General features: G+C 38.3%; 2 protein-coding genes across 2 annotated transcripts in view; one reads left to right on the forward strand and one right to left on the reverse strand.

Annotated features, from left to right (window-relative positions):
* Window positions 1-21,380, forward strand: part of ARHGAP6 (Rho GTPase activating protein 6) — a 529,979-nt gene that overhangs the window by 385,872 nt on the left and 122,727 nt on the right. The gene's annotated exons all lie outside the window — the stretch shown is intronic.
* On the reverse strand, window positions 8,393-12,394 carry AMELX (amelogenin X-linked). The gene is made up of 4 exons (XM_056131080.1): window positions 12,341-12,394; window positions 10,495-10,542; window positions 9,103-9,147; window positions 8,393-8,833 (listed from the first exon to the last, which is right to left on the reverse strand). The coding sequence occupies exons 1-4, from the start codon at window positions 12,392-12,394 to the stop codon at window positions 8,393-8,395; spliced, it is 588 nt and encodes a 195-aa protein (XP_055987055.1).

Consider the following 21,380-nt stretch of genomic DNA (forward strand, 5'->3'; position numbering starts at 1 on the left):
AACCAGTAGTACCACTAGATCTCTGTCTCTACACTTCACTGTGACTCCAGACTTTGTCCCTAGGGAATACCTTTGCCTTGTGGAGACCCTAATGGGTTTACTCTCATATGATGGAAGGTGATGAAAGGTGAGAAAGAACAGCCTTTGGAGATGTGGGAGAAGTATACCTCACACAGGGTAAATCACGTGCTCCGTAAGGCATGAGCTCCAGTGGGTACTTGTCAGCTCTGGCACACGAAATGACAGATGCTCTTAAGTTGGACATTGGTATGGAAAACTTGCATGTGATGTCTGAATTCTGCACTGTCCCTGTTTTCTGTATGTCAAGTTCCTTTTCAGCAATCTTCAGAATCAGAAAGAGGCTCCCTTTGTGAATAGAATGTCTATGGCCACCATTGATTGCGTTTGGGTCCCTTTGATGTGAATGGACTTATTGATGGATATTTGTAGATTTTTATAGACTCAAAAACTGAGAAACAAGGATGCAAAACAATATGTGTCAAAGTTTCTACAGAAGATAGGAGAAGCTCACGATTAGAAGCCCAGGTGGATAGAGCTTGTATTCACTACCACCACCCCACCAAACATTTGTGTGGACAGTTGACTGACTCAGACCATATTACCCCTATTGGAATCTTGGAAAGTTTTTTTGACAAAGAAAGCAAGAGTAATTACTGTTGAAAACGGCACGCGGTTTGTATGTGTTTGTATGTTGGTGGAGTGATGAAGGAGAAGAAAATATCTGGACAACTTTGTATTGACCTCCAGGAAGTGTCTTTATTTGAGGCAAGTGTCTTACTAAAGTGGCTTTAATTGATCTTCACATTTTTGGCTTGATTATTAAAGTATGTTTTGCACTGCACTGCTCTCCTATTGTTCATCGATTTGCTCGAACAGGCCCAGTAACATTGTGAGACTTGTTGTTACTGTGTTTGGCAAATAGAATAGGTAGCTTGCCAGGCTTCGCCGTGCCCGCGAGATACTTGCTTGCTGGGCTCTCCGAGAGGGGCGGAGGAATCGAACTCCGGTTGTGCTATCACTGTTTTATCAAGGAAAATTTTCTGAGATACAAATGCACACTTCTTTCTTCTCTAATTCACTCCTCACCACTCCCAGCCCAATTTTTTCCCTCAAGTCTTATTTATTTTCTAGAGGAGTGTGGTGTTCACATGAGTCAGGATGAATTCTTCCCAGCAGGGAAGAATTTTTTGAGTAATTAAATGTCAGTTAATGACCCTGCCTGATAACACTTCAAACCAAATGGGAGCAAGAGGAGTTAGAGATCGAATCACAGGGCTCTAAGTAAAAACGCCAATGGACAAGAATTTTATAATAAACATAGGCTAATGACGGTTTTATTAAAGCAATATGGAGACAACTACAGGCCGCTATGTTCTGGAAATGTGGGAAATTGGTAGAAATTCTTTTCCCTTGTGCTTCCCATGTGAAGCTGTACAAAAAGAATCTCTTTGGATTTCAAGAAAAGCATTATAATTGTTTGCAATCTTACATTCTTTGTAAAAGTTTTACAAGTTATTTTTGTTTTGGTTTTTGGGCCACACTCAGCGATGCTCAGGGGTTACTCTTGGTGATGCTCAGGGGTCCAAAAGGAATTCCAGTGATTGAACCTTTGTCGACTGCATGCAAGGCAGGTTTCCTACTCACTATACCATTTCTCTGGTCCCATCTTTGCAAACGTTTTTATCTTAACTCTATCTTGATCATTTCTGTCACCACTTACTAGTAAGGGACAAACAAACTTTAGATTTCTTGGAGGAAATTACTATTTGTATTTTGTGTGCAGTTGGGACAGGAGGTGGTCAGTTTGCACTATTTTTCAATAAAATGACCCTTTTTCTTTACGAAAATGATATGAAAGACGTGCAATGTGCCTTTTTAATGATAACTGACAAAATAACATCTGGGTCTCTCAATTATAATGAAGGGAATTTTTATGTAAAATTTCAAGTTGTTTAAATTGTGTGTGCCTCTATATGTGTCCTTTTACAACAGGAAAGCTCACTGGACATGTGCATCCTTGTGTGCCTGCATCATTTGACCGTTGTTGCAATGTTAATTGGAGCCACAAAATAGAAAAGAATGTAAATATTTTCTGATGTTTAGCGTCAATCAGTTGCCCGTAGGGAAGAACAGAAGTGTTTTTCTCTTTTATGTTTCCATCAGTCTATACTTTGGCCAAATTCCAGTCGAATCCTAAGTGGAGACCAACCCACTTTCAATTAGGATGTACCTGTGAAGGTTTGCAAAGAAGTGTCCTTGCTTTGGGAATGAAAGATTTTCTCTTGCAAGCAAAATGGATTTTTTTTTTTGCTGTCCTTTCGATTCATCTGTTTACACAGAAAATTAGAGGGAGAACCATCTGTGTGATTCAACCTGAGGATGAAAAGGCCCTCTAGAATTGTTCGAAAAATTTCCCTTGAGGATCATGATGCCATGAATGTTAGAGAGCGGTCTTGTTATACAAAGTTGTCCTTTTGTTTAAAACCTTTGAATTAATAGGAATTGTTCTTCCATCTTAGGATGTAGAGTGTAAAGCAGCGCTGTCTAATAAAACGGGTGATGGAAATATTCTGTATCTCCTCTGTCCACCTCTACCCCTCCAACCTTTAAGCACTGGGAATTTATCTAGTGTGAGAAATGTGAGTAACTGAATTTGAAATTTTATTTCATTTTAATCCTTTTACATTTGAAGAGCTACAGGAAGATACTGGATATGCAGGTATAGAATCTGATGATGAGTTAGTAAATATCTGTAATTTCAAAAACCCATTATATTAGCACTCTCTGAATTTGGAAAATACGGCAATTAGTATAGTCTCTGACAAAGCAAAATTTCTTCCAAGCAATCCTTTGAACTTGATCCGCAGTACATGCTATTCAGCTACGTGATTAGGAAAATACAACCTGGGAATTAGCTTGTTAGATTGCATTTTCCTTTGCCCTTTATAATAAGTGAACTATGAAATCTTTTGGCTAATTGGAGTTATTGATTGAGGTTGAGCTCTTCAGATGATTCATACATGATATAATTAAGCATGAGAGGGAAAAAGTACATTACAGCCTGTTAAATCTGCAAAGTGAAATTAGATAATTGATGAGTTTTAAGGCAGCAATAGTCCAGGCATTTATTGGAATCAAGAGAGAACCCATTTAACTTGAAATGTCCCTAAAAGCCTCCAGCTCTTTAATGGGGTAGAACTTAGACATTGTGTTTTACCGTGGACCAACAGTGGGTGAACCCGGTTAACCTCAGAATTTCAGAAGGTGTTCCTTTGATTGCAACTCCGGTTTTTAATTTATGTTACTTCTAAATCTTTTGCTTTCACTAAGTAGTGCTTTGCTCTTCATTGGTTTTAATGTTCATTTTTTTCCTGCTAAAGGCAATTCTCTTTTCCATCTTCCCTTTTACCAAAATACCTTTCTGAGGCCAGAGAAATAGAACAGAGATAAGGTCCTTGCTTTGCCTTTGGTCAAACACTATTCAATCCTTAACACCTGGTATGGTGCCCTGAGTTCTTCCAGAAGTTACTCCCGAGAACAAATCCCTGAGCACTGCTGGGTGTGCTCCCACATAAAAAAGGATTGGAGAAGTAATTTATGTTTATAAATTAACTGGGGAAAATGAGCCATTGTATAAACTAATTTTAATCACTGTGTGCACATTTATGTGAGTTGTTTTTAATGAATTGTTTGTTATGGCCAATTATTACTTTGTAATACCCATGCATGTTGAGGTCTTGTTCTTAAAATTTAGTTTTTCACATCTTCTACACTCTCTTTCTTAGGTGGTCTATTTATTTATTTATTTTGCTTTTTGGGTCACACCTCTCGAAGCACAGGGGATACTACTGGCTCTGCACTCAGGAATTACTCCTGGTGGTGCTCAGGTGACCATATGGGATACTGGGAATCGAACTTGAGGACACCCTACCCTTTGAGCTATCCCTCCAGCCCATCTTTCTTTCTTTTTTAATCACAGTACTTCTTCAGATAGATAAAAGAAAACTAAGCTGTGGTCCAGCTTCTCACTATTGGTATTGGAATGATGTTTGCATAAGACTATCATCAGCATCACTGAAAATTATCGCACCTCACGTAATGTATATTACTGAGTCACTGTGAAATGCACAGTTACAAAGCTGTTCACGATCGGGTTTCTGTCATACAATGATCCAACATCCCTGTCTTCACCAGGGTACATTTCCTACCACCAATGACCTCAGTTTCTCTCCTATAACCTCCCCTCCCCCAGCCTGGCTCTATGGATCTATGACAGGCACTTTCTCTATCTTTTTCTCTCTCTCTTGTTTTGGGCATTATGGTTTACAATATAGATACTGAGAGGTTATAGTGTTTGTTCCTTTATCTACTTTCAGGATGGAGTTCCGATCCAGAGTGTTCATTTCCAAATATCTTTGTTGTAATGATTCCTTCTCATATCCAATTGCCAGAATATAAATTTCTGGCATGGAAACAAGGTCATCTGTCTAGAGGTGATGGCGCCAACGAACTATGTGCTTACTTCCAGTACAGGATATTACCACCTAGGTCTTAGCATCTTTCCAACTTCCCTTTTGCCCCTCCTCATCAGAAATGGCAGGCATCATTCCTTCAAACAAATCAAAGAACAGTGACTTCTCCATCTCTCTTTATATGTGTGTTTGTGTGTCTAGTAATATTCTTTCATCAGAGTTTTTTCTTTCTCTCGATTGTGTGGCCATGTTTGGAGACCAGGGCCTTACACATACAAGGCAAATGCTATATTGTGGAGTTCTATGCTCCAAACTCCCAACTGCTCCCAACTCCTCCCAACTCTTCCCAGCTCCCAACTTCTCCTCTCTTACGTCACTTCACTTTTAGTTTTATTCATTGTGTTCCTCCACGGGCTAAAGCGATAGCACAGCAGGTAAGGCGTTTACCTTACATGCAGCCAACATAGCTGACCTAAGTTCGATTTCTCCACCCCTCTCGGAGAGCCTGGCAAGCTACTGAGAGTATCTCGCCCGCACGGCAAAGCCTGGCAAGTTCCCCGTGATGTATTCTATATGCCAAACACAGTAACAAGTCTCACAATTACTGGGCCCGCTCGAGCAAATCGATGAACAACGGGAGGACGTGACTGACTGTGACTATTCCTCCACAATCCATCCCAGTCCATCACAGTCAAGTGGAGTAATGAACATTCATTACTAGCATAGAGGAGGATGCTCCTCTCTATTGAGTTCATGGAAGGCCAGATGCTGAAATTAATTTCACCTCTGCCAACTAGAATGAATGGTGGGGAAAACTTCTGGATGGCCAGCTAATGATGTCTTCCACCTTTGCCAGAGAATCTTGATTCTATGTCTGTTGTAGTACTAATGCTAGTAGGCCTTCTTATGATTTGTGAGCTTAATTTATCCTTTGGCAGATTCAAGATTCCTTACAGATGGAGACTTCACTATTTTTAGCAAGACTGGAATAGTGCCTTTCTCAAGGAACTTACTAAGTTTTTTTTTTCTTTTTGGGTCACACCCGGCAATGCACAGGGGTAACTCCTGGCTCTGCACTCAGAAATTACTCCTGGCGGTGCTCAGGGGACCATATAGGATGCTGGGAATTGAACCCGGGTCGGCCGCTTGCAAGGCAAATGCCCTACCCTCTGTGCTATCGCTCCAGCCCCAAATATTTTCTAAATTGATTAGAATTGATTCCTTTTGATTGATTAAGAATGTTCTTAACTTTCAACTGGGTCTGAGTTACTCAAAATTAAATTGTTTGAATATCGGTACTCTCCCAGTAAAAGCTATGTTTATTCATTCCAGAAAATGATTAAGGTGCCTTAATCATAAAGGTACTGGAATAAAGTTATTGCGGGTACTCTGTAATATAAACCCTGTAAAACTGTTTACAATTCTGCGTGGGTGTAGGAGGAAAAAAGGGTTCAAATATAAATATGAGTGGGAAAGAAAACTTGTTTCTAGCCCATTTTGTGCATCTGTTAGCATTTTAAGGACTATACAGTGAAATTCATCATTTTAAATATTATGAAGTGAAAGAAATAACTTTTATATAAAATCACCAATTCTCTATTTGAAACTCCATTTAATATTTTTAGGAAAACCAGTTACTTTGATAACCGAGAATTCAATGCATTATTAGATTTATTCTATAATTACACTTAAAAATTTCAGGGGCCAGAAATGTGGCTTAGTGGTAGAGCAAATGTCTTGTATGTGTGAGGTCCTGATTTGATTACATATGCATATACATATATATGTATACACACATATATATATAATATATAAATCTTTTTGGTGGAATGTGATCAAAAGGCCAGATTTTGGTTTCTAATGTGGTGTGAATGTTAAAAGTAGTATTCCAAGTCTTAATTTGTTTTTTTGGTTTTTTTTTTTGTAATATAAACTTTTTTTTTTTGCTTTTTGGGTCACACCCAGTGATGCTCAGGGGTTACTCCTGGCTCATGCACTCAGAAATTACTCCTGGCGGTGCTCGGGGGACCATATGGGATGCTGGGAATTGAATCTGGGTCGGCCATGTTGGCTGCGTGCAAGGCAAACGCCCTACCCGCTGTGCTATCACTCCAGCCCCAATATAAACATTTTTAAGAGCCTATGTTTTTCAATGCAAAGAATTCTTCATATAAACTTCCATTGATTTGGTTCAGGATCAGTGACTGTGTATGTTCATATTATTTCACTTTATCAACTATGGACTTGTGGAGGTAGATTGGCAATCACATAAGGGCATTGGTCTAAGGGTCTTGGAAATTTTAGCTGTTTAGACTCGAGATTAATATGTACGTACATCAAAACCATAAGAGTCCACATTTAAGACTCACCTATCTATTATAAATTTTAAAAATGAGTTTGCCAGGGAGGTGGAGTGGGGATGAGAGAAACTAGGATCATTGGTGGAGGAACCCTGACAATGGTGGGGGATTTGGAATAACAACGTTGAATGCCCTTAAAGTCTGTTATCAACAACTTTGTAAATTATGGTTCCCCAAATTTTTAAAGAATTCGCAAGTTTAATTTAACACAAACACAGGAATGATTTTTAAAACATTTTATTGTTTGCTAAAGTACTTATTTTTAGTTACAGAATTTACTAAGTAAAGTGAAAGTAGACACAATTCATTGTATTTTTGTGTCATTCTGAAAGCACCTGAAATATCTACTTCAGTTCTCTTCTCATGTTTTTGTCTTTTAATCCTAAAAAAAATCAGAAAGAGGACAATTAAAATCATTTCCACATATTCCTGGTAGTACTATAAACAGCAACAAACAAAGTTTCAGTTTTGCTAAGCCATTTAAGCTGAACACTCTATTATTGAACTCTAATTTTCAAGGTTTTTTTCTTATCACATTATCATTAGTTAGCAGGTGTGTATAACAGGGGCCCCTGTAATCAGGATATGCACTACTTACTATAAAACAACAGTTGCTGCTTTTTATTGAATTGTCTGCATGTTAGTCTCTGAGTTTCTTTACCATTAAACAACTCTAAAAGTTCTGATATTACTTATGCTCTGATTTTACACAGAACTTTTAAAGAGTTCAATGTATATGCTTTAAGTGACCTTCCTCAATATATTTCTTGAAAGTTGTGAACACATTATACAGTTCATGGCCTTCATGTTTAAGACAGAAACTAGTAAATGCTTTTTTGATACAAGATGCAGTATGTTTTTTAGACTAGAATAATGAATAAAGACTAGAGGACTAAAACATGTAGGTAAAGACACTGGAAACCACTTTGGACAAGTAATCTTCCTATCAGTCTTTTCTATCAGATTCCCACCTACCTTTTATAGCCTTTTCAAATACTTGCATTCTATTCTCAAAACCTGTTCTTTTAGTTTTTTTTTTCTTAACTTGTTCCTGGTAAGTTAAGCCTTGAAAGGCAAGGAGAGCTGATATCCCTTATACTCTCACACTGAAAATCAGTGGCTTTTCGGAATACCTATTCAGTTAGGAATTAAAAGTAATTATAGAATTGAATGAAACCTACCCTAAAGTCTGTCACCTTAATGTTAGAGACACTCATTTATTGTCCAGAATTAAAGTGTCACTGTCACTGTCACTGTCCTCCTGTTGTTCATTGATTTGCTCAAGCGGGCCCAGTAACGTCTCTATTGTGACACTTGTGACTGTGTTTGGCATCTCGAATACTGTCACGGGGAGCTTGCCAGGCTTTGCCGTGCATGTATGCATGTATGTTACATAGTTTTGTTTCCGTAATCGGTTGGAGAGTCGTGATAGGAGCACGTGACCATACCGATCGTCATCAACCTGCAGCTGTGGCCACTGTCGCCCCTAGACTGTCGGAAAGCACAGCCCTTGGGGGGCCCATGTTGCTGGTAGCGGCTTCAAGGGGTACTCACCACTTCTTCCCGCTTGGTCTTGTCTGTCGCTGGCCAGGCTTCCAGGGGCATGTCAGGAAGCATGGGGGGCAGGGGCTGCATGGGGAACATCGGAGGCAGAGGTGGCTGTTGCGGCAGGGGCTGGATGGGGTGCATGGGTGGCTGGGGTTGCATGGGTTGGTGAGGTTGCGGCTGCACAGGCTGGGGCTGGAAAGGCTGCTGGGCGGGCGGAGGGACATTTGGCTGGTGGTGTTGGGTTGGAGTCATGGAGTGTTGGCCGGGAATTGGCATCAGTGGCTGCTGGGGGACCACGGGCTGCTGAACTGGCACCATGGGGATGTGGTGATGAGGCTGTAGGGCGTGATTCGGGGGGTTCTGCTGGGACAGCACGGGAATGATTTGGTGGTGCAGCCATCCACCCATGGGTTCGTAACCATAGGAAGGGTACTGGTGAGAAACAGAGAGTCAGGTTTACCATTGGCTCCATTGACTTCAGCTGGAGAAGTAGCAAGGTTTTCTTTGTGATTATGACAATATGAATACTTAGTCATTTTTTCTCCGGTGCAAGAATTTCTAACTGTATGCAAATATGACCTTTTTACAAACTACATTTCTCGTTAGTGTCTGTATGTGGTCTAGACATGTTACTTCACTTACAAGGGAATTGAAAGCATGCTAACTATTTTGAGGGAATAAAGAACAGAATAGCTACATACCGGTGGTCTTATCATGTTCTGGTACCACTTCAGAGGAGTAAGCACCTTAAAACAAAAAGACATTTGAATACATTTATTTGGAGTGAGTTACTTGAAATAGAGACTCAATAATGTCACCCAATCAATCATGATAACCTGCAAATAGGAATTCTACTCAAGAAAGAACAAGGGGAGCATTTGTCAGGTGGTTCCTATGTATCAGACACTGATTTTAATCCATCACACACATTTTTCATAGACTCTGAGGTTAAAATTCGTCACCTTCACTCTTACAAATATGGTTGTGGAGTGTTAAAGGGGTTTATGAGCTTGATTGAAATGACTGCAGTTTTGATTATATTAAAGTTCATAGCTCCTACTTTTTTTTGCAAGAGCAGAAAAAAGCAAAACAAAAATTTTCTGTGATGTGTTTATATCCTTTTTGATTTGGCATCACAATGAAAACTAAAAGAACTACACAGCTCCTCAGCCTGGGAACACAGGGTCTGGTCAAAAACAAAATATCTTTACTGAAATTCTTATTAACATAGTTTTTGACTTGTATGATTAATAGACTCACAGGTTGCTGTATGAACCTATAAAAGAAATAAGACTCTTATTCTGTTCTAAACAGCATATATTTGGTTGCCCTTAGGTTCAGAGACTTTTATTTCATAGTACAGCACTTGAAATGAATGCAACAAATAATTCTAATGTTCTTTAAGTTAGACTTTTCCAAGTGAAAAGTCTATGTAATTTTATATATTTTTAAACTATTTTATAGTTTAAACAGAATTCTGAAGTCTGAATATTATAGCTCTTTTTCTTCTCCAGATTAGGAAAGGAAAGTTCCATAGAAAACAGTTTGCCACGGGCCATATGGCTACTATGGGATTGAGCAACTCAACCTGATTCCCAGAAATTGAAAACTTTTCATTGATCTCCAGCATGTCTCATAGCCCCCATTTGTTAATAATCTTACAGTATTGAATTATAAAGTGCACTTAGTATATGAACATCTTAGAATCAGGATTTTTCTAAGCAGAAGACATCTTAAATCATATCTTACCTGATCCCCACATCTGATGGACTGAGATAGAACAAAGGTGTTCATCCAGGGTTCACTTTCTGCCCTACTGTGCAATTCTACCCCCTCACCCAGTGGGAATTCGTGATGAATCATTTTATAGCCATATAAGGAGGAGAGACTAAGTCAGGTAGGCCAGGGAGGAGTGTGCTGGACAATGTAGACTTGAGTTCACCCATCAGGCCTTAAACCAGGAAGCTAGTGGTCGGAACTGAAAAAGTAGGACTGAGATACATCTGAAATGATGAATCAACACACTATTCTTTACAAAGCCTAGGGCATTGGTAACTCAAATAATGGTCAAAATTAGTAAAGAGAAAAATTACCTCATAGCTGAAGTTGATGTAACCAGGGTGCCCAGGATGAGATGGTAGCTTTTATAGGGAGGGAGAAAGAAGGAAAAGAAAGAGGGAGAGGAAGAGGGAGAGAGGAAGAGATTAAGTCAATATGCAATCTTTCACATTAAGGAAGACTGAAGCTCATTAAAAAAAACAACATTGTGCAAAATATCTGATGTCTACTTTCAGTTAGAACAGGTACACTGTTTAGGAATGGACCCCTCTTAATAAAGGAGAGATCTAGACTAACCAAATGACTTTGCTGTGGGTACTCATTTTATGGTGTTTGACCTGGACATAGAAACTATCACACATTTGCTCTCCAGTGCTCTTGGACAACCCTTCATGTATGTGGTTAGCTAATCCTATTCCACCCCAGGCACCATTGAACTTCGTGGTGAAACTCACTTCATGTTGGGGAGAGAGGTGTGCTTCACTTACCCAGTACAAAATAGCAAAAAGAAAAGAATTGTCTCTCAAACTTTCCCTCATCCTTACTTGGTAGATATGTGCCAGAGTATCAAAGAAAGCCCACATGATTGGCATGCAAAGTAAATAAGATATCCACAATATGAACAAATGAAACAACTAAGCATGAATTGTTAGTGAATATGAGAACAAGATGGGCTGCAGTAAAGTGGAGACATTGTAAAGCAGTGGTTTATAAAAGTTTAAGCCAATTCTTTTTATTATGCTGTCAAAGTCTTTATGTCAGAAAAAATTTAAAGTTCAAAGTGAAAAACAACCTGAATAATTATCTAAACTAGAACTGTCTGTCCTTTCCAAAGTGGAGGTCAAGTGACTGAGGCTTGAATCGTAGAAATCTAGAGTGGGGGGGAGAGAATCACGCAGAGCATCTGCCTTAGACATCCAGCTAATTAAGGCTCTATTCTTTTCAATCGCTCCTGCTTCCTAAGAGGATTTGTTCACTCTCATCTGATTGCAAATTATTTTCGTCAGGTAACTGCTTTTTCTATATTTTCTTGGTATGGGCACTCAGACAATAGGGATGTTAAATTGAGGAGCTTTGACGGAAAGGGTCAGATTCGTAATGCCTGAGAATTGCCACAAGGCAGGATTACCACTGTGAAGGCGAAGCACAGAATCTTGGACTTGTGGATCAGAGGAAAAGAAGAGGCAGCTATTCGGGCGTTGCTGACTTCTGGTCAGCTGTTCTTTATGCCACTGAAAAGCAGCTAGATGCTGCCCTACCTACTTATGACCTGTGTTTTCTCGCCTGTGTGCTGTTATCTAGAGAAAATGAGTCAGACTTCCAATTCCTTTGTAAATTTCTACCTAAAATAACTCTGTATGTGTTAGGTATAGGTAAAGTTTTACAGAAGTCATGTGTTTAGCAGAATAACTTGGAGAGATGAGGTGTTTGAGCACATGAAGATGGTTACAGATGGAAATTCCTAACACAGATTTGTGAGAAATTGGGTTTGAGAGGAAACTGGTATTTTTGTAGTATTTGCCTACTGCTGACTAAACTTGTTCTCTGGAGGCCCTTGAAGGGTCCCATCTAAAAGTTTCCTCCATCTAAACATGGGCAACAATATTTACAAGCTGTTTCACCAGAATCTCCTGGGGCACTTGGTGAATACAGTGTCCTGGGCTCCACCCCAAAATGTACTAAATCTTAATCTTTAGTGAAGGCATCTGAGAACCTGTTGAAAAACAACAAAACCCACACACACTCTCAAGAATTTCCTAAACACAAAGCTGCTTGAGAACATCTGATCTTGGACTGTTTTAGTTCCTAAAATTTACCAATTATGGGGCAGAACTTGATTCCAAAGCTTGGGAAACTGAATTTTGGCAGGGATTTACTCACAGGCATAGAGAAGGCTACTCCGAGGAGGCAGGCAAACAAAATCCAGGTCCCCATTTCTCGATGGCTCTGAAATATAGGTCAACATCATCTCATTTATTTCCTCTCAAATATGGACACAACTAATGCTCTACAAAAGTCCACTAAATTCACATTTAAGTGTCTCTTTAATGTCAAGGGCCAGTCTTTGTGAGCTTACTTTATTCATGAGATTTCCAATTTTCAACCCATTTCCTTGCCTCTAGAGTGATGACTTTAGAGGCAAACCTAAGGGTTTTCTTTAGGCTTAAAAGTTGAACAGAGTTGTTGGAACATGAATTTTCACATGACTTTTTTCTATACTGGAATAATCTTTAGGGTCACAGAAGCTAAATGTAATAAAATTATTTTAAAAATAGTTTGCTCTGAAAGTTGAGAAATTCATAATGGTACACAGTATTTGCTTCTTTGACAACTAAGATGTCCCAATCTGTTTTTACAATCTGCTGGGACAGTACTGTTGTTAGATACAAAAACTGGTTGTCCAAAAATGATGTTAAATAAATTTTCATTTATCTAGATTATGTGAAGAAGGATTGGAATTTAGTTCCAGGTGGTCAGACCAGTAGAGCCAGGCACGAACTTTAGGTAGTATCTCTAAGCTCTTAGTGTGAGGCAAAAGATATCTTGAATAGAATGGAGGAGCCATTAATATTTTGCTAGCAGTCTATGCCTTTTGAATAATTAAAAAATCTTAAAAGATTGTTTCTACTTAAAATATCCCATATTTAATCACTTGCGTCTTCCTTTTGTTGACACTGCATTTCAGTTATTCCACAAATATGAACCCTGGGATATGAACCCAAGAAAGATCATCCTAATATATATCTATTGCTATGTGGTGCAAATTCTTGACTAACTTTGAAAACTGTCACGAGAAAGACCATATGTTTTGCATAGGAAGTAAATATCTGGTGTAATAATGCTGGCTATGAAAAGTACACTGAAGCTTTCTACCTCCTAAATCTGTTTTGTCAGGTAGAATTAATGAGAAAAAGCTCTTAGCTGATGGTTCTAATGGATGTAATTAAATAAAATGTTTTTCAAAATGTGGATCACAGTCTATGAAAGAACTATTTTTATCTTAATTGATAAGTAATTAAAATAAATATTTTGCTGTGAAATTTGGCCCAGAAAAGTGCCTTGGGATTCTGGAGCTAGAATTTAAACAAACTAGACAAACACACTACTGCATTAGAAAGTAAAATAACCCATTTAAGTAATCAAGTCTAATTTAATTATGGTTCAATTAAAAAACTAACTGAATATTGACATCAAGCATATTTTGAACATAAAACTCCTGAAAGAAGAAGTAAGCACAATAAAAAGGATACAGATTATGAATAAAATTCCACATACCTTTGAATGTATGTATTCAGAATTAGTTCCTGTATGAAACTCAGGGATGTTTGGTCCTTTAGATTTCGTCGAACTGAGGGCTCAATTTATACCATTCTTACTCTCTAAGCCAACCAATCAGATTTCTGAAAAAAAAGTGTTGAGCATAACTAAAAATCTCTGTATCATGAATTTTTAGAAGCTGTGATCAAACATAAGGCTGAATGTTGTGATTAGTGTACGAAGTCTTTCATTATGGGCAATAATAGGTTTAACGGGCAAAAAATTTCCTCAACTGGTTTAAGTCAGCAAGTTAGTTGACTGCACATGCTGATTCAAATTTACTTTAAGCCATGGCAATATCATGAAGTGTTTCTGGTTCCAGCCAAACTAACATTGTTCTTTACCAAGAACAAAGGAAGTCAGATAGTTCCATAGGTCTTGGGTTCTCCAGTTCTTTCAGATCAAGATCAATGAATTCAAACTGTGGGTAAAGTCCCTAAATTCTCCCCAATATCTAGCTGAGGGTTTCTTTCTTTGTGTTTTGTTTTGGTTTGCTCCTGGTTTTACACTCAGAAATTGCTCCTGGTGGTGCTCTGGGGACTGTATGGATGCCAAGGATTAAACCCAAGGCCAGTTGTGGTATAAGGCAAGTGCCCTACTCACTGTACAATCACTCTGTCCCCATAGCTGAGTTTTTCTAATTTCAAGGTCACTGTTGCTCTATGTATGTCCTTCTACTGAAAGTATTTTCTCTGTTTACTGTAATTTTTCCTTTATTACCATCCCAGTATCCACCAAAAGAGGAAACAAAGGCCCTTCTCCTTGACACCATCCTGCAGTTCATTTGCCACCATAGCAACCATGAATTCAAGGTTATCCTAAAATAAAAAATTTTCACCTCTGACCTAAAGGATAAGTCAAGCAATATATGAAACACTGTTTTCTTAAAAATGTATTTTAATCCTTGCATGGCTGGAGCGATAGCACAGCGGTAGGGCATTTGCCTTGCACGCAGCCAACATGGCCGACCCGAGTTCGATTCCTCCGCCCCTCTTGGAGAGCCCGGCAAGCTACCGAGAGTATTTGATATGCCAGACACAGTAACAACAAAGTCTCCAATGGAGACGTTACTGGGCCTGCTCGAGCAAATCGATGATCAACGGGAGGGCCTTTACCTTTACCTTTTAATCCTTGCAAGCTTGTATGTATTATAGAATATTTTGTCCTGGATCTTCCATTCTATGTAGCAATACTTAGTCTGTCTTTTACTCTTCTATCTTAGTGTTTGGACAATTTGGACTTTTTCTTTATTATGTATCTGATCGATTTTAAAACCAACTTGTAACTAATAATGTAGGTAGTAACATAATTGATGAGATTTTGATCAAGTTTAGATTGATAGATATTGAATATATACCCAAATGCTATTGGAAGTATAATTGGATCTTTATAACTAGTAATATTTTCGAAATTTATACATGTAGATATATATATACACTTTTATAGATGCTTGAATTAAATTCAATTAAATAATTAAATTCAATTAAATAAATAATTAAATTAAATTCTTGAATTAAATTCAAGAAGAATGTTTTTATCCATGAAAGACAATATAGTATTTAGAGATTGATTTTAGATTTACATGTCCTGAACCTCAGCTTCACCAAGGATTGGGAGGTCATTTACAGGATACTTAACCTACCTGAGCCTCATTTATCTCATCAGTAAAATGGGATAATAACAGAATTTACAAAAGACAAATCATGTGATAAATAAGTGAGAACATCTCATGGGAGAATGGAAAGTTACTTCTTACTCTCCACAATCATATCACTTGACATGCAGTAATAACTTAGTAAAATGCTAATAAGATTCTAAGACAATCTTTGGGGGTGTATTAGAGTATGAGTAATCATCTAAAGAAAGGCAGACCTTTGAATTACAGAGAAAGATTACAATGAATAAAGCTGGTTATTATAAGCACAATGCATTCATGAATACAAAAATAGAATATGGTTGTAAAAGACAGTTAAGTCCAGAATTTGTATTCATTTGTGAATAAATTTATTGGTGAATTGTAAAGCAGACACAAGGTAGATTCCCTTTTAAGGAAATCCAATATGGATGGGCTGAAGCGATAGCACAGCGGTAGGGTGTTTGCCTTGCCAACATGGCCGACCCGAGTTCGATTCCTCCGTCCCTCTCGGAGAGCCCGGCAAGCTACCGAGAGTATTCGATATGCCAGACACAGTAACAACAAAGTCTCCAATGGAGACGTTACTGGGCCCGCTCGAGCAAATCGATGATCAACGGGACGGCCTTTACCTTTACCTTTTTACCAATATGGATATTAAGAGAATTAGCATTAGCTTACATAGAGCTTGTAGGCATGAAGAGAAATGTGGTACTTGAGAAGAGGAGGAAGATGAAACAAAAATGTAGATTTTATTATGTTCTCTTTCGATCTTTTTATTAAATGATGTATATGATAATATCTGAAAAGATTAGCACATATTCTAAACATTTAAAATCATTGATGAATTATTAATGGTAGAGCTTTAAAAACCATCTCACTCATTTGTATCACTGTTTGAGAAAGAAAGACATATTTGTCCACAACAATAAACAGATGCTTCCTTACTCTGTCAATAGTTCCTGATTCACTGGATAGAATTACAGCCAATTTGCTTTAAACAGTTGTCCAGATTTTGATGGCCAATGCAATCGAAATTAAATGATTCTTATAATTTTATTTTTCCTACTGTGTTTCCTGGTCCATAATTTATTAAAATTGGTATCTCTTAGCTGCTAATGCAGTTTAAAATTCTCCTACTGTTTTGGTGTTAAAAAATTTCTATTGGGAAAAGATTCCTATAACAATTACTTCATATATGAATAAACTCTGTGCCTGCCTTGTTAGATACACACATTTCCAAAGCACTTGTTTTCTTTGCATTTGAGGCCATGTATTTTTTCTCTTTTTTAAAAATAATGTTTTAAAAATAAATCATAAGCTTGAGATATTTTCCTCTGTGGCACTATCTCTGGAACAACTGTGGCAATCTGAATCCTAGAACCATGTCTTCCATCACTTACACATCCACGAACCTGAGACCATTTTGTTACCTCTCTTCAAGATGATTTTTTTTTTGTTTTTTGTGCTACACTTGGCAGTGGCTAGAAATCATTCCCTGATTTTAGGTTCAGAGATCACTCCTGGCAGGTCTTGGGATCGATATGGAGCACCTGGGATCAAATCTGGATCAGCCCATTCTAGACAAGTGCTGTATCGGCTGTACTGTGTCTCTCCGAGCTCCCGTGTTTTCAAGACAATGAGTGCTTATGAATTTTAGGTTCGTTGTCTTGTTTTTCTGGGAAAGAGGAGTGTTCGAAGCAAGGTTATAAGAGTGTCACATTAAGGACACCTTCTTGCCCAGAATCATCTACTCTGAATTTTTCCTTTGGTCTGGAGAATCCAGCAGACCTGCAAAATAGAAAATTCACACGGAAGTACCCCGGAATTATAAATCTAGAACAAGTGCTGAGAGGAAGAAAATTCCAGACAGCAAAATCTAACCCACCTCCTCGTTTCAGTCAAATGCTTTTCTTTTATCATCATCATTATTATTATAATTAAGGGATCATGGTTTATAATCATGTTAGTGTAGGGTGGTCAGAGTTCAAGATAGTCACCAGTTGGCAAGTGAGAAGAAGGAAGCTTGTCTTTAATGTCCTCACTTCCTTTTTAGTCCTGGCCTCTGACCAGTGGAAGATGCTTAACAACAGTGGAATGAACATACATACATAGATAACATAACTACTATTATCTACTATTATAAATACTGTTATCTACTATTATAAATACATGATTTTGTGTGGTATTTTGTACCTTTTCAAAACGCTCTTTTGCCCATTTTTTGGTGGTAGTAATTCTTTTTCTTGACTTTCGGCCATTATATTCTGCTGTTTCCAGGTTGCTTAGACTAGCATCTTCTTGCTTTCTAATTTGCTGCTTCTAATTTATAGTCTGCTGGAAATTCATACGTCTAAGCTTGTTAGGTACATGTATGGACTATAAGCAAAGGAATGTTCTAAGTAGGAATAATGTGGAAGATTCACCTGGGAAAAAGCTTTCAAAATTCACTCTTGACGCATTTGTGTTTGACTGCTATAAGACTTTAGTTTTACTGGGAGGAGGAAGGGAAGGGGAGGTGGGGCTTGTTCTCCTTTGCTTAACCTCCTCATTTTCAGCCCTGGTCAAGGTACATGGGTGACCTTTCAATAAGTCAGATGGTAAAAGTTCCAGACCCTGGGGATGGGGCAATAGCACAGCAGGTAGGGCATTCTGCCTTGCACACGGCCGAACTGGGTTCGATTCCCAGCATCCCGCATGGCCCCCTGAGCATAGCCAGGGGTAATTCCTGAGTGCAGAGCCAGGAGTAACCCCTGTGCATTGCTGAGTGTGACCCAAAAGCAAAAAAAAAAAAAGGTCCAGACCCTTTCCTTCTCATCTGTCGGAACTCAGCTCTTAAATTTTCTTTTAAATTAGGATTATCTAATATCTGGAATGATTTCAAGGGACTGGACCAAAAATCAGTTGTTCAGTGTTTCATCAAGACATTTTCTTTTAAGCAGTATTCTCTAGCTTTTTGTCAGAGTGGAGTTGAACCCTCTTCAGCACTCAAGCACACCACCAGGAATTAATGCTGGTATGCACAATCCCTTTGTAACCCTTGAATGCTTGATTTTGTGCTCTCTTTGTTTTTGTGAGCTTTTTGGTTCCTAGGAAGATCTGATTTATAGAACAGTTGCTAGATAATTCTGTCAATTACTTGATGCAAACATAGGGGAATGATCCACAATACTGTGAAAATATAGGAAAGTTTTTTCTCTTTGAATTCTCCAAAAGCAGAAATCTTATGATGATATAGATGGGACTTTTAAACGTGAAAATGTATAACAGCATTTCTGTTAGCTTTTATGAAATTTTGTGTAAATAACCTCTCATAAAAATTGAAAAGAGATATTTATTCACTGAGTTCTCATCTGTTGGTCCAAATTATAGTATACTGCAAGAAAATATATTAATATATGTGCTGGATTTTTTATATGTAATTGAGTTTATTTATGGATATAATAATATTCTTTAAAATATTATTAGATTCTTGGACGTTCAGAATCAATTCAGTCCAAAGAGAAAATCGAAAAGAATAATAACAAACACAAACTTCCTACATTTTATTGATTGCAAACCATGAATACCTACTGGAATAAACTAGTTTTGGCTAGCTCTTTGAAGCTATGAAAAAGAAACATCTTCTAGCTCAAAATATTTAATGAGTAAACATGGGACAAGAAACCAAATAAATTTAATAGATAAGTGACAGGAAAGAATAACACAGGTAAGAAGAGCAGTTCTCACCAGAGAGATAGTTCAGCAGGTAGGGCACTTGCTTTGTCTGTGGCTGACCTCGGTTCAATTCCCAACACCACTTTTGGCCCCATAGCTTTACCCTGAACACAGTGCCAGAATTTAATTCTGAGCACTGCTGAATAAAAACAGACAGAGAGAGAAAAAAAGAGAGAGAACAGTGCATGAGAATAGTTATTCACAGGCTCCTGAAGCCACAAGTGCCCCGAAAAAGAGAAAGCTTATTGATGATGTAATGGCAACTAAAACAGCTGCTCAGTATGCGGAGATTGTTAGAGTCCCTGGACATAACTCCCAAAGACCAAAATAGAAATATAAAATTGAAAGCCAGGATTGAGCGTTGATTATATCCCCAATATATTTATTGGCCTTGGGATGCAATTAATAGAACAGTGGTCAGTTCTCAAACCATCCATTGCTTCTAGATGATTTATTCTCTTTTTGGTTTATGCAGAGAATTCTAAAAGTGAGTGTCCGAACAGAGCATTCTTTTCGTGTTCAGAAGGCTTTCACTCTCTGTTGCCATGTATATTTGAGGACAAGAAAGGGTTGAGGATGGATGAAGGGGAGAGCAGTGACTGCAGAAGGAATCGTGAGGTTATGGTAAACCAGAGCTATCTACAGTATTACAGTAGTTCTTTGGCTAAATCAGGAAATTGTATATAAATTGTAGGTCATTCCACTCCCATCTTTCAGCCTGAAGTCTTATTTTCTACCACTGCAATGAGTATGTGTATCAACTGGTAAATACTCACTATATTATCAAGGGAAACGTGAATCACTGTCAGAGTGGACTGTTTCTGAGGATAATATGTAGTAGATGTAGGTATTTATTAATTACCAATTAAAGAAAAATGTCTACCAATAGAGTCTCAGGTCAAATGAAAGAGGCACATAAGAACACTCAGAATGAGGATATGGAGCGCTAGTACAGTGGGAAGGGCACCTACCTGCCATGCATGGGTTTGATACCCAACATCCAATATGGTCCCCTGAACCCTGCCAGGAGTGTTATTTTCAGGGTTTATTTTGAGCTACTCTCAGCCTGGTGGTCTGGGTTCAGCTAAGATGTCTGGCTCTAAAATAGGCTTTGATTAAGTAATTTTTATTTTGGGCAATACTTGGCTGTGCTTAGGGCTTATTTCTGGCTCTGCACTTAAGGATCACTTCGGGCAGTGCTTGGAGGGTCTTATGGGATGCCATAGACTGAGCCAGGGTCAATTTCATGCAATACTAGTGTCCTGCATTCTGTACTATCTCTGGGACCCCATGAATATATTTTTCAGCACCCCTTTTCTAAAACGATTCCTCCTCCTTCTTGTGCTCCTTTTCCTTTCCTTCTCTTTTCTGTTTTGTTTCAGGACACAACTGGGGTGCTCAGAGCTTACTCCTAACTCTGCAGTCAGTACTCATTCCTAGCATATTTGGTGGACCTTATGGGCAGTTGTCTGCAAGGCAAACACTCTACCCTCTGGAGTCAGGCCCCTTTCCTCCTTTTTCTCCTCCTTTCTTCCTCTTCCTCTCCTCCCTTCTCTTCCTCCACCACCCTCTTTATTTGGGGAGATTTACCAGAATGTGCATTTATGCAAACCCTAAAGAACCATTTCTGTGAATAAGTATGAGCCCTGAAGAACTATTTCTGAAAGATTCTGGGTATCCAAGATTTTGTATCTCTTAAATAATCCACAAATTCCAGAACTTCAGAGGAGATCTCAAAGTTGAAGCTATAATATTTCTAATTCATATTCAGCAAGAGTAGTGAGTAATTGATAGCGCTAGTTCTCCCAGTGGTCCATGGTTTATTTAATGTTCACTCTCATTGCTTGGGGTAGGAGGAGATAATAACATCAAAGACACAAAACCCAATATTTTTAAAGAGATAGGATCCCTTTTAGAACACTAGTAGAAAATATCTTAATATGAGCATTCACCAAAAGAGCTCAAACAACTTATAATTTGAAAGGTCTGTAAGCATTTGCTAAATATCTGGTAGAGCAGCTTTCAAAAAGGGAAATTATATGCAGATGAATAGTGTGTTGTTTGGGTTATAATTAACTGGTTACTGTTGGGAGTGAATATGTTACATCTGCACTAACAGAGGTAACACAGTCATGTGAAAAAAAGTATTTTCATTTTTGCTTACTGGTTAAAACACACCAAAGTAAGATGCATATTCCTACAGGGGTACAGAGTACACACACAGACACACACACGCATACGAACATTTCCATA

Source organism: Sorex fumeus, unplaced genomic scaffold (assembly GCF_029834395.1).
Source record: "Sorex fumeus unplaced genomic scaffold, SorFum_2.1 ptg000086l, whole genome shotgun sequence".
NCBI lineage: Eukaryota > Metazoa > Chordata > Mammalia > Eulipotyphla > Soricidae > Sorex > Sorex fumeus.

Excerpts from the sequence above, each read along its gene's own strand:
- AMELX (XM_056131080.1), bottom strand. The coding sequence starts at position 12,394 with ATGGGGACCTGGATTTTGTTTGCCTGCCTCCTCGGAGTAGCCTTCTCT. Across the intron at positions 9,148-10,494 it reads ACATCAACTTCAGCTATGAG|GTGCTTACTCCTCTGAAGTG; the intron begins GTAATTTTTCTC and ends TTTTGTTTTAAG. Across the intron at positions 8,834-9,102 it reads AGAACATGATAAGACCACCG|TACCCTTCCTATGGTTACGA; the intron begins GTATGTAGCTAT and ends GTTTCTCACCAG.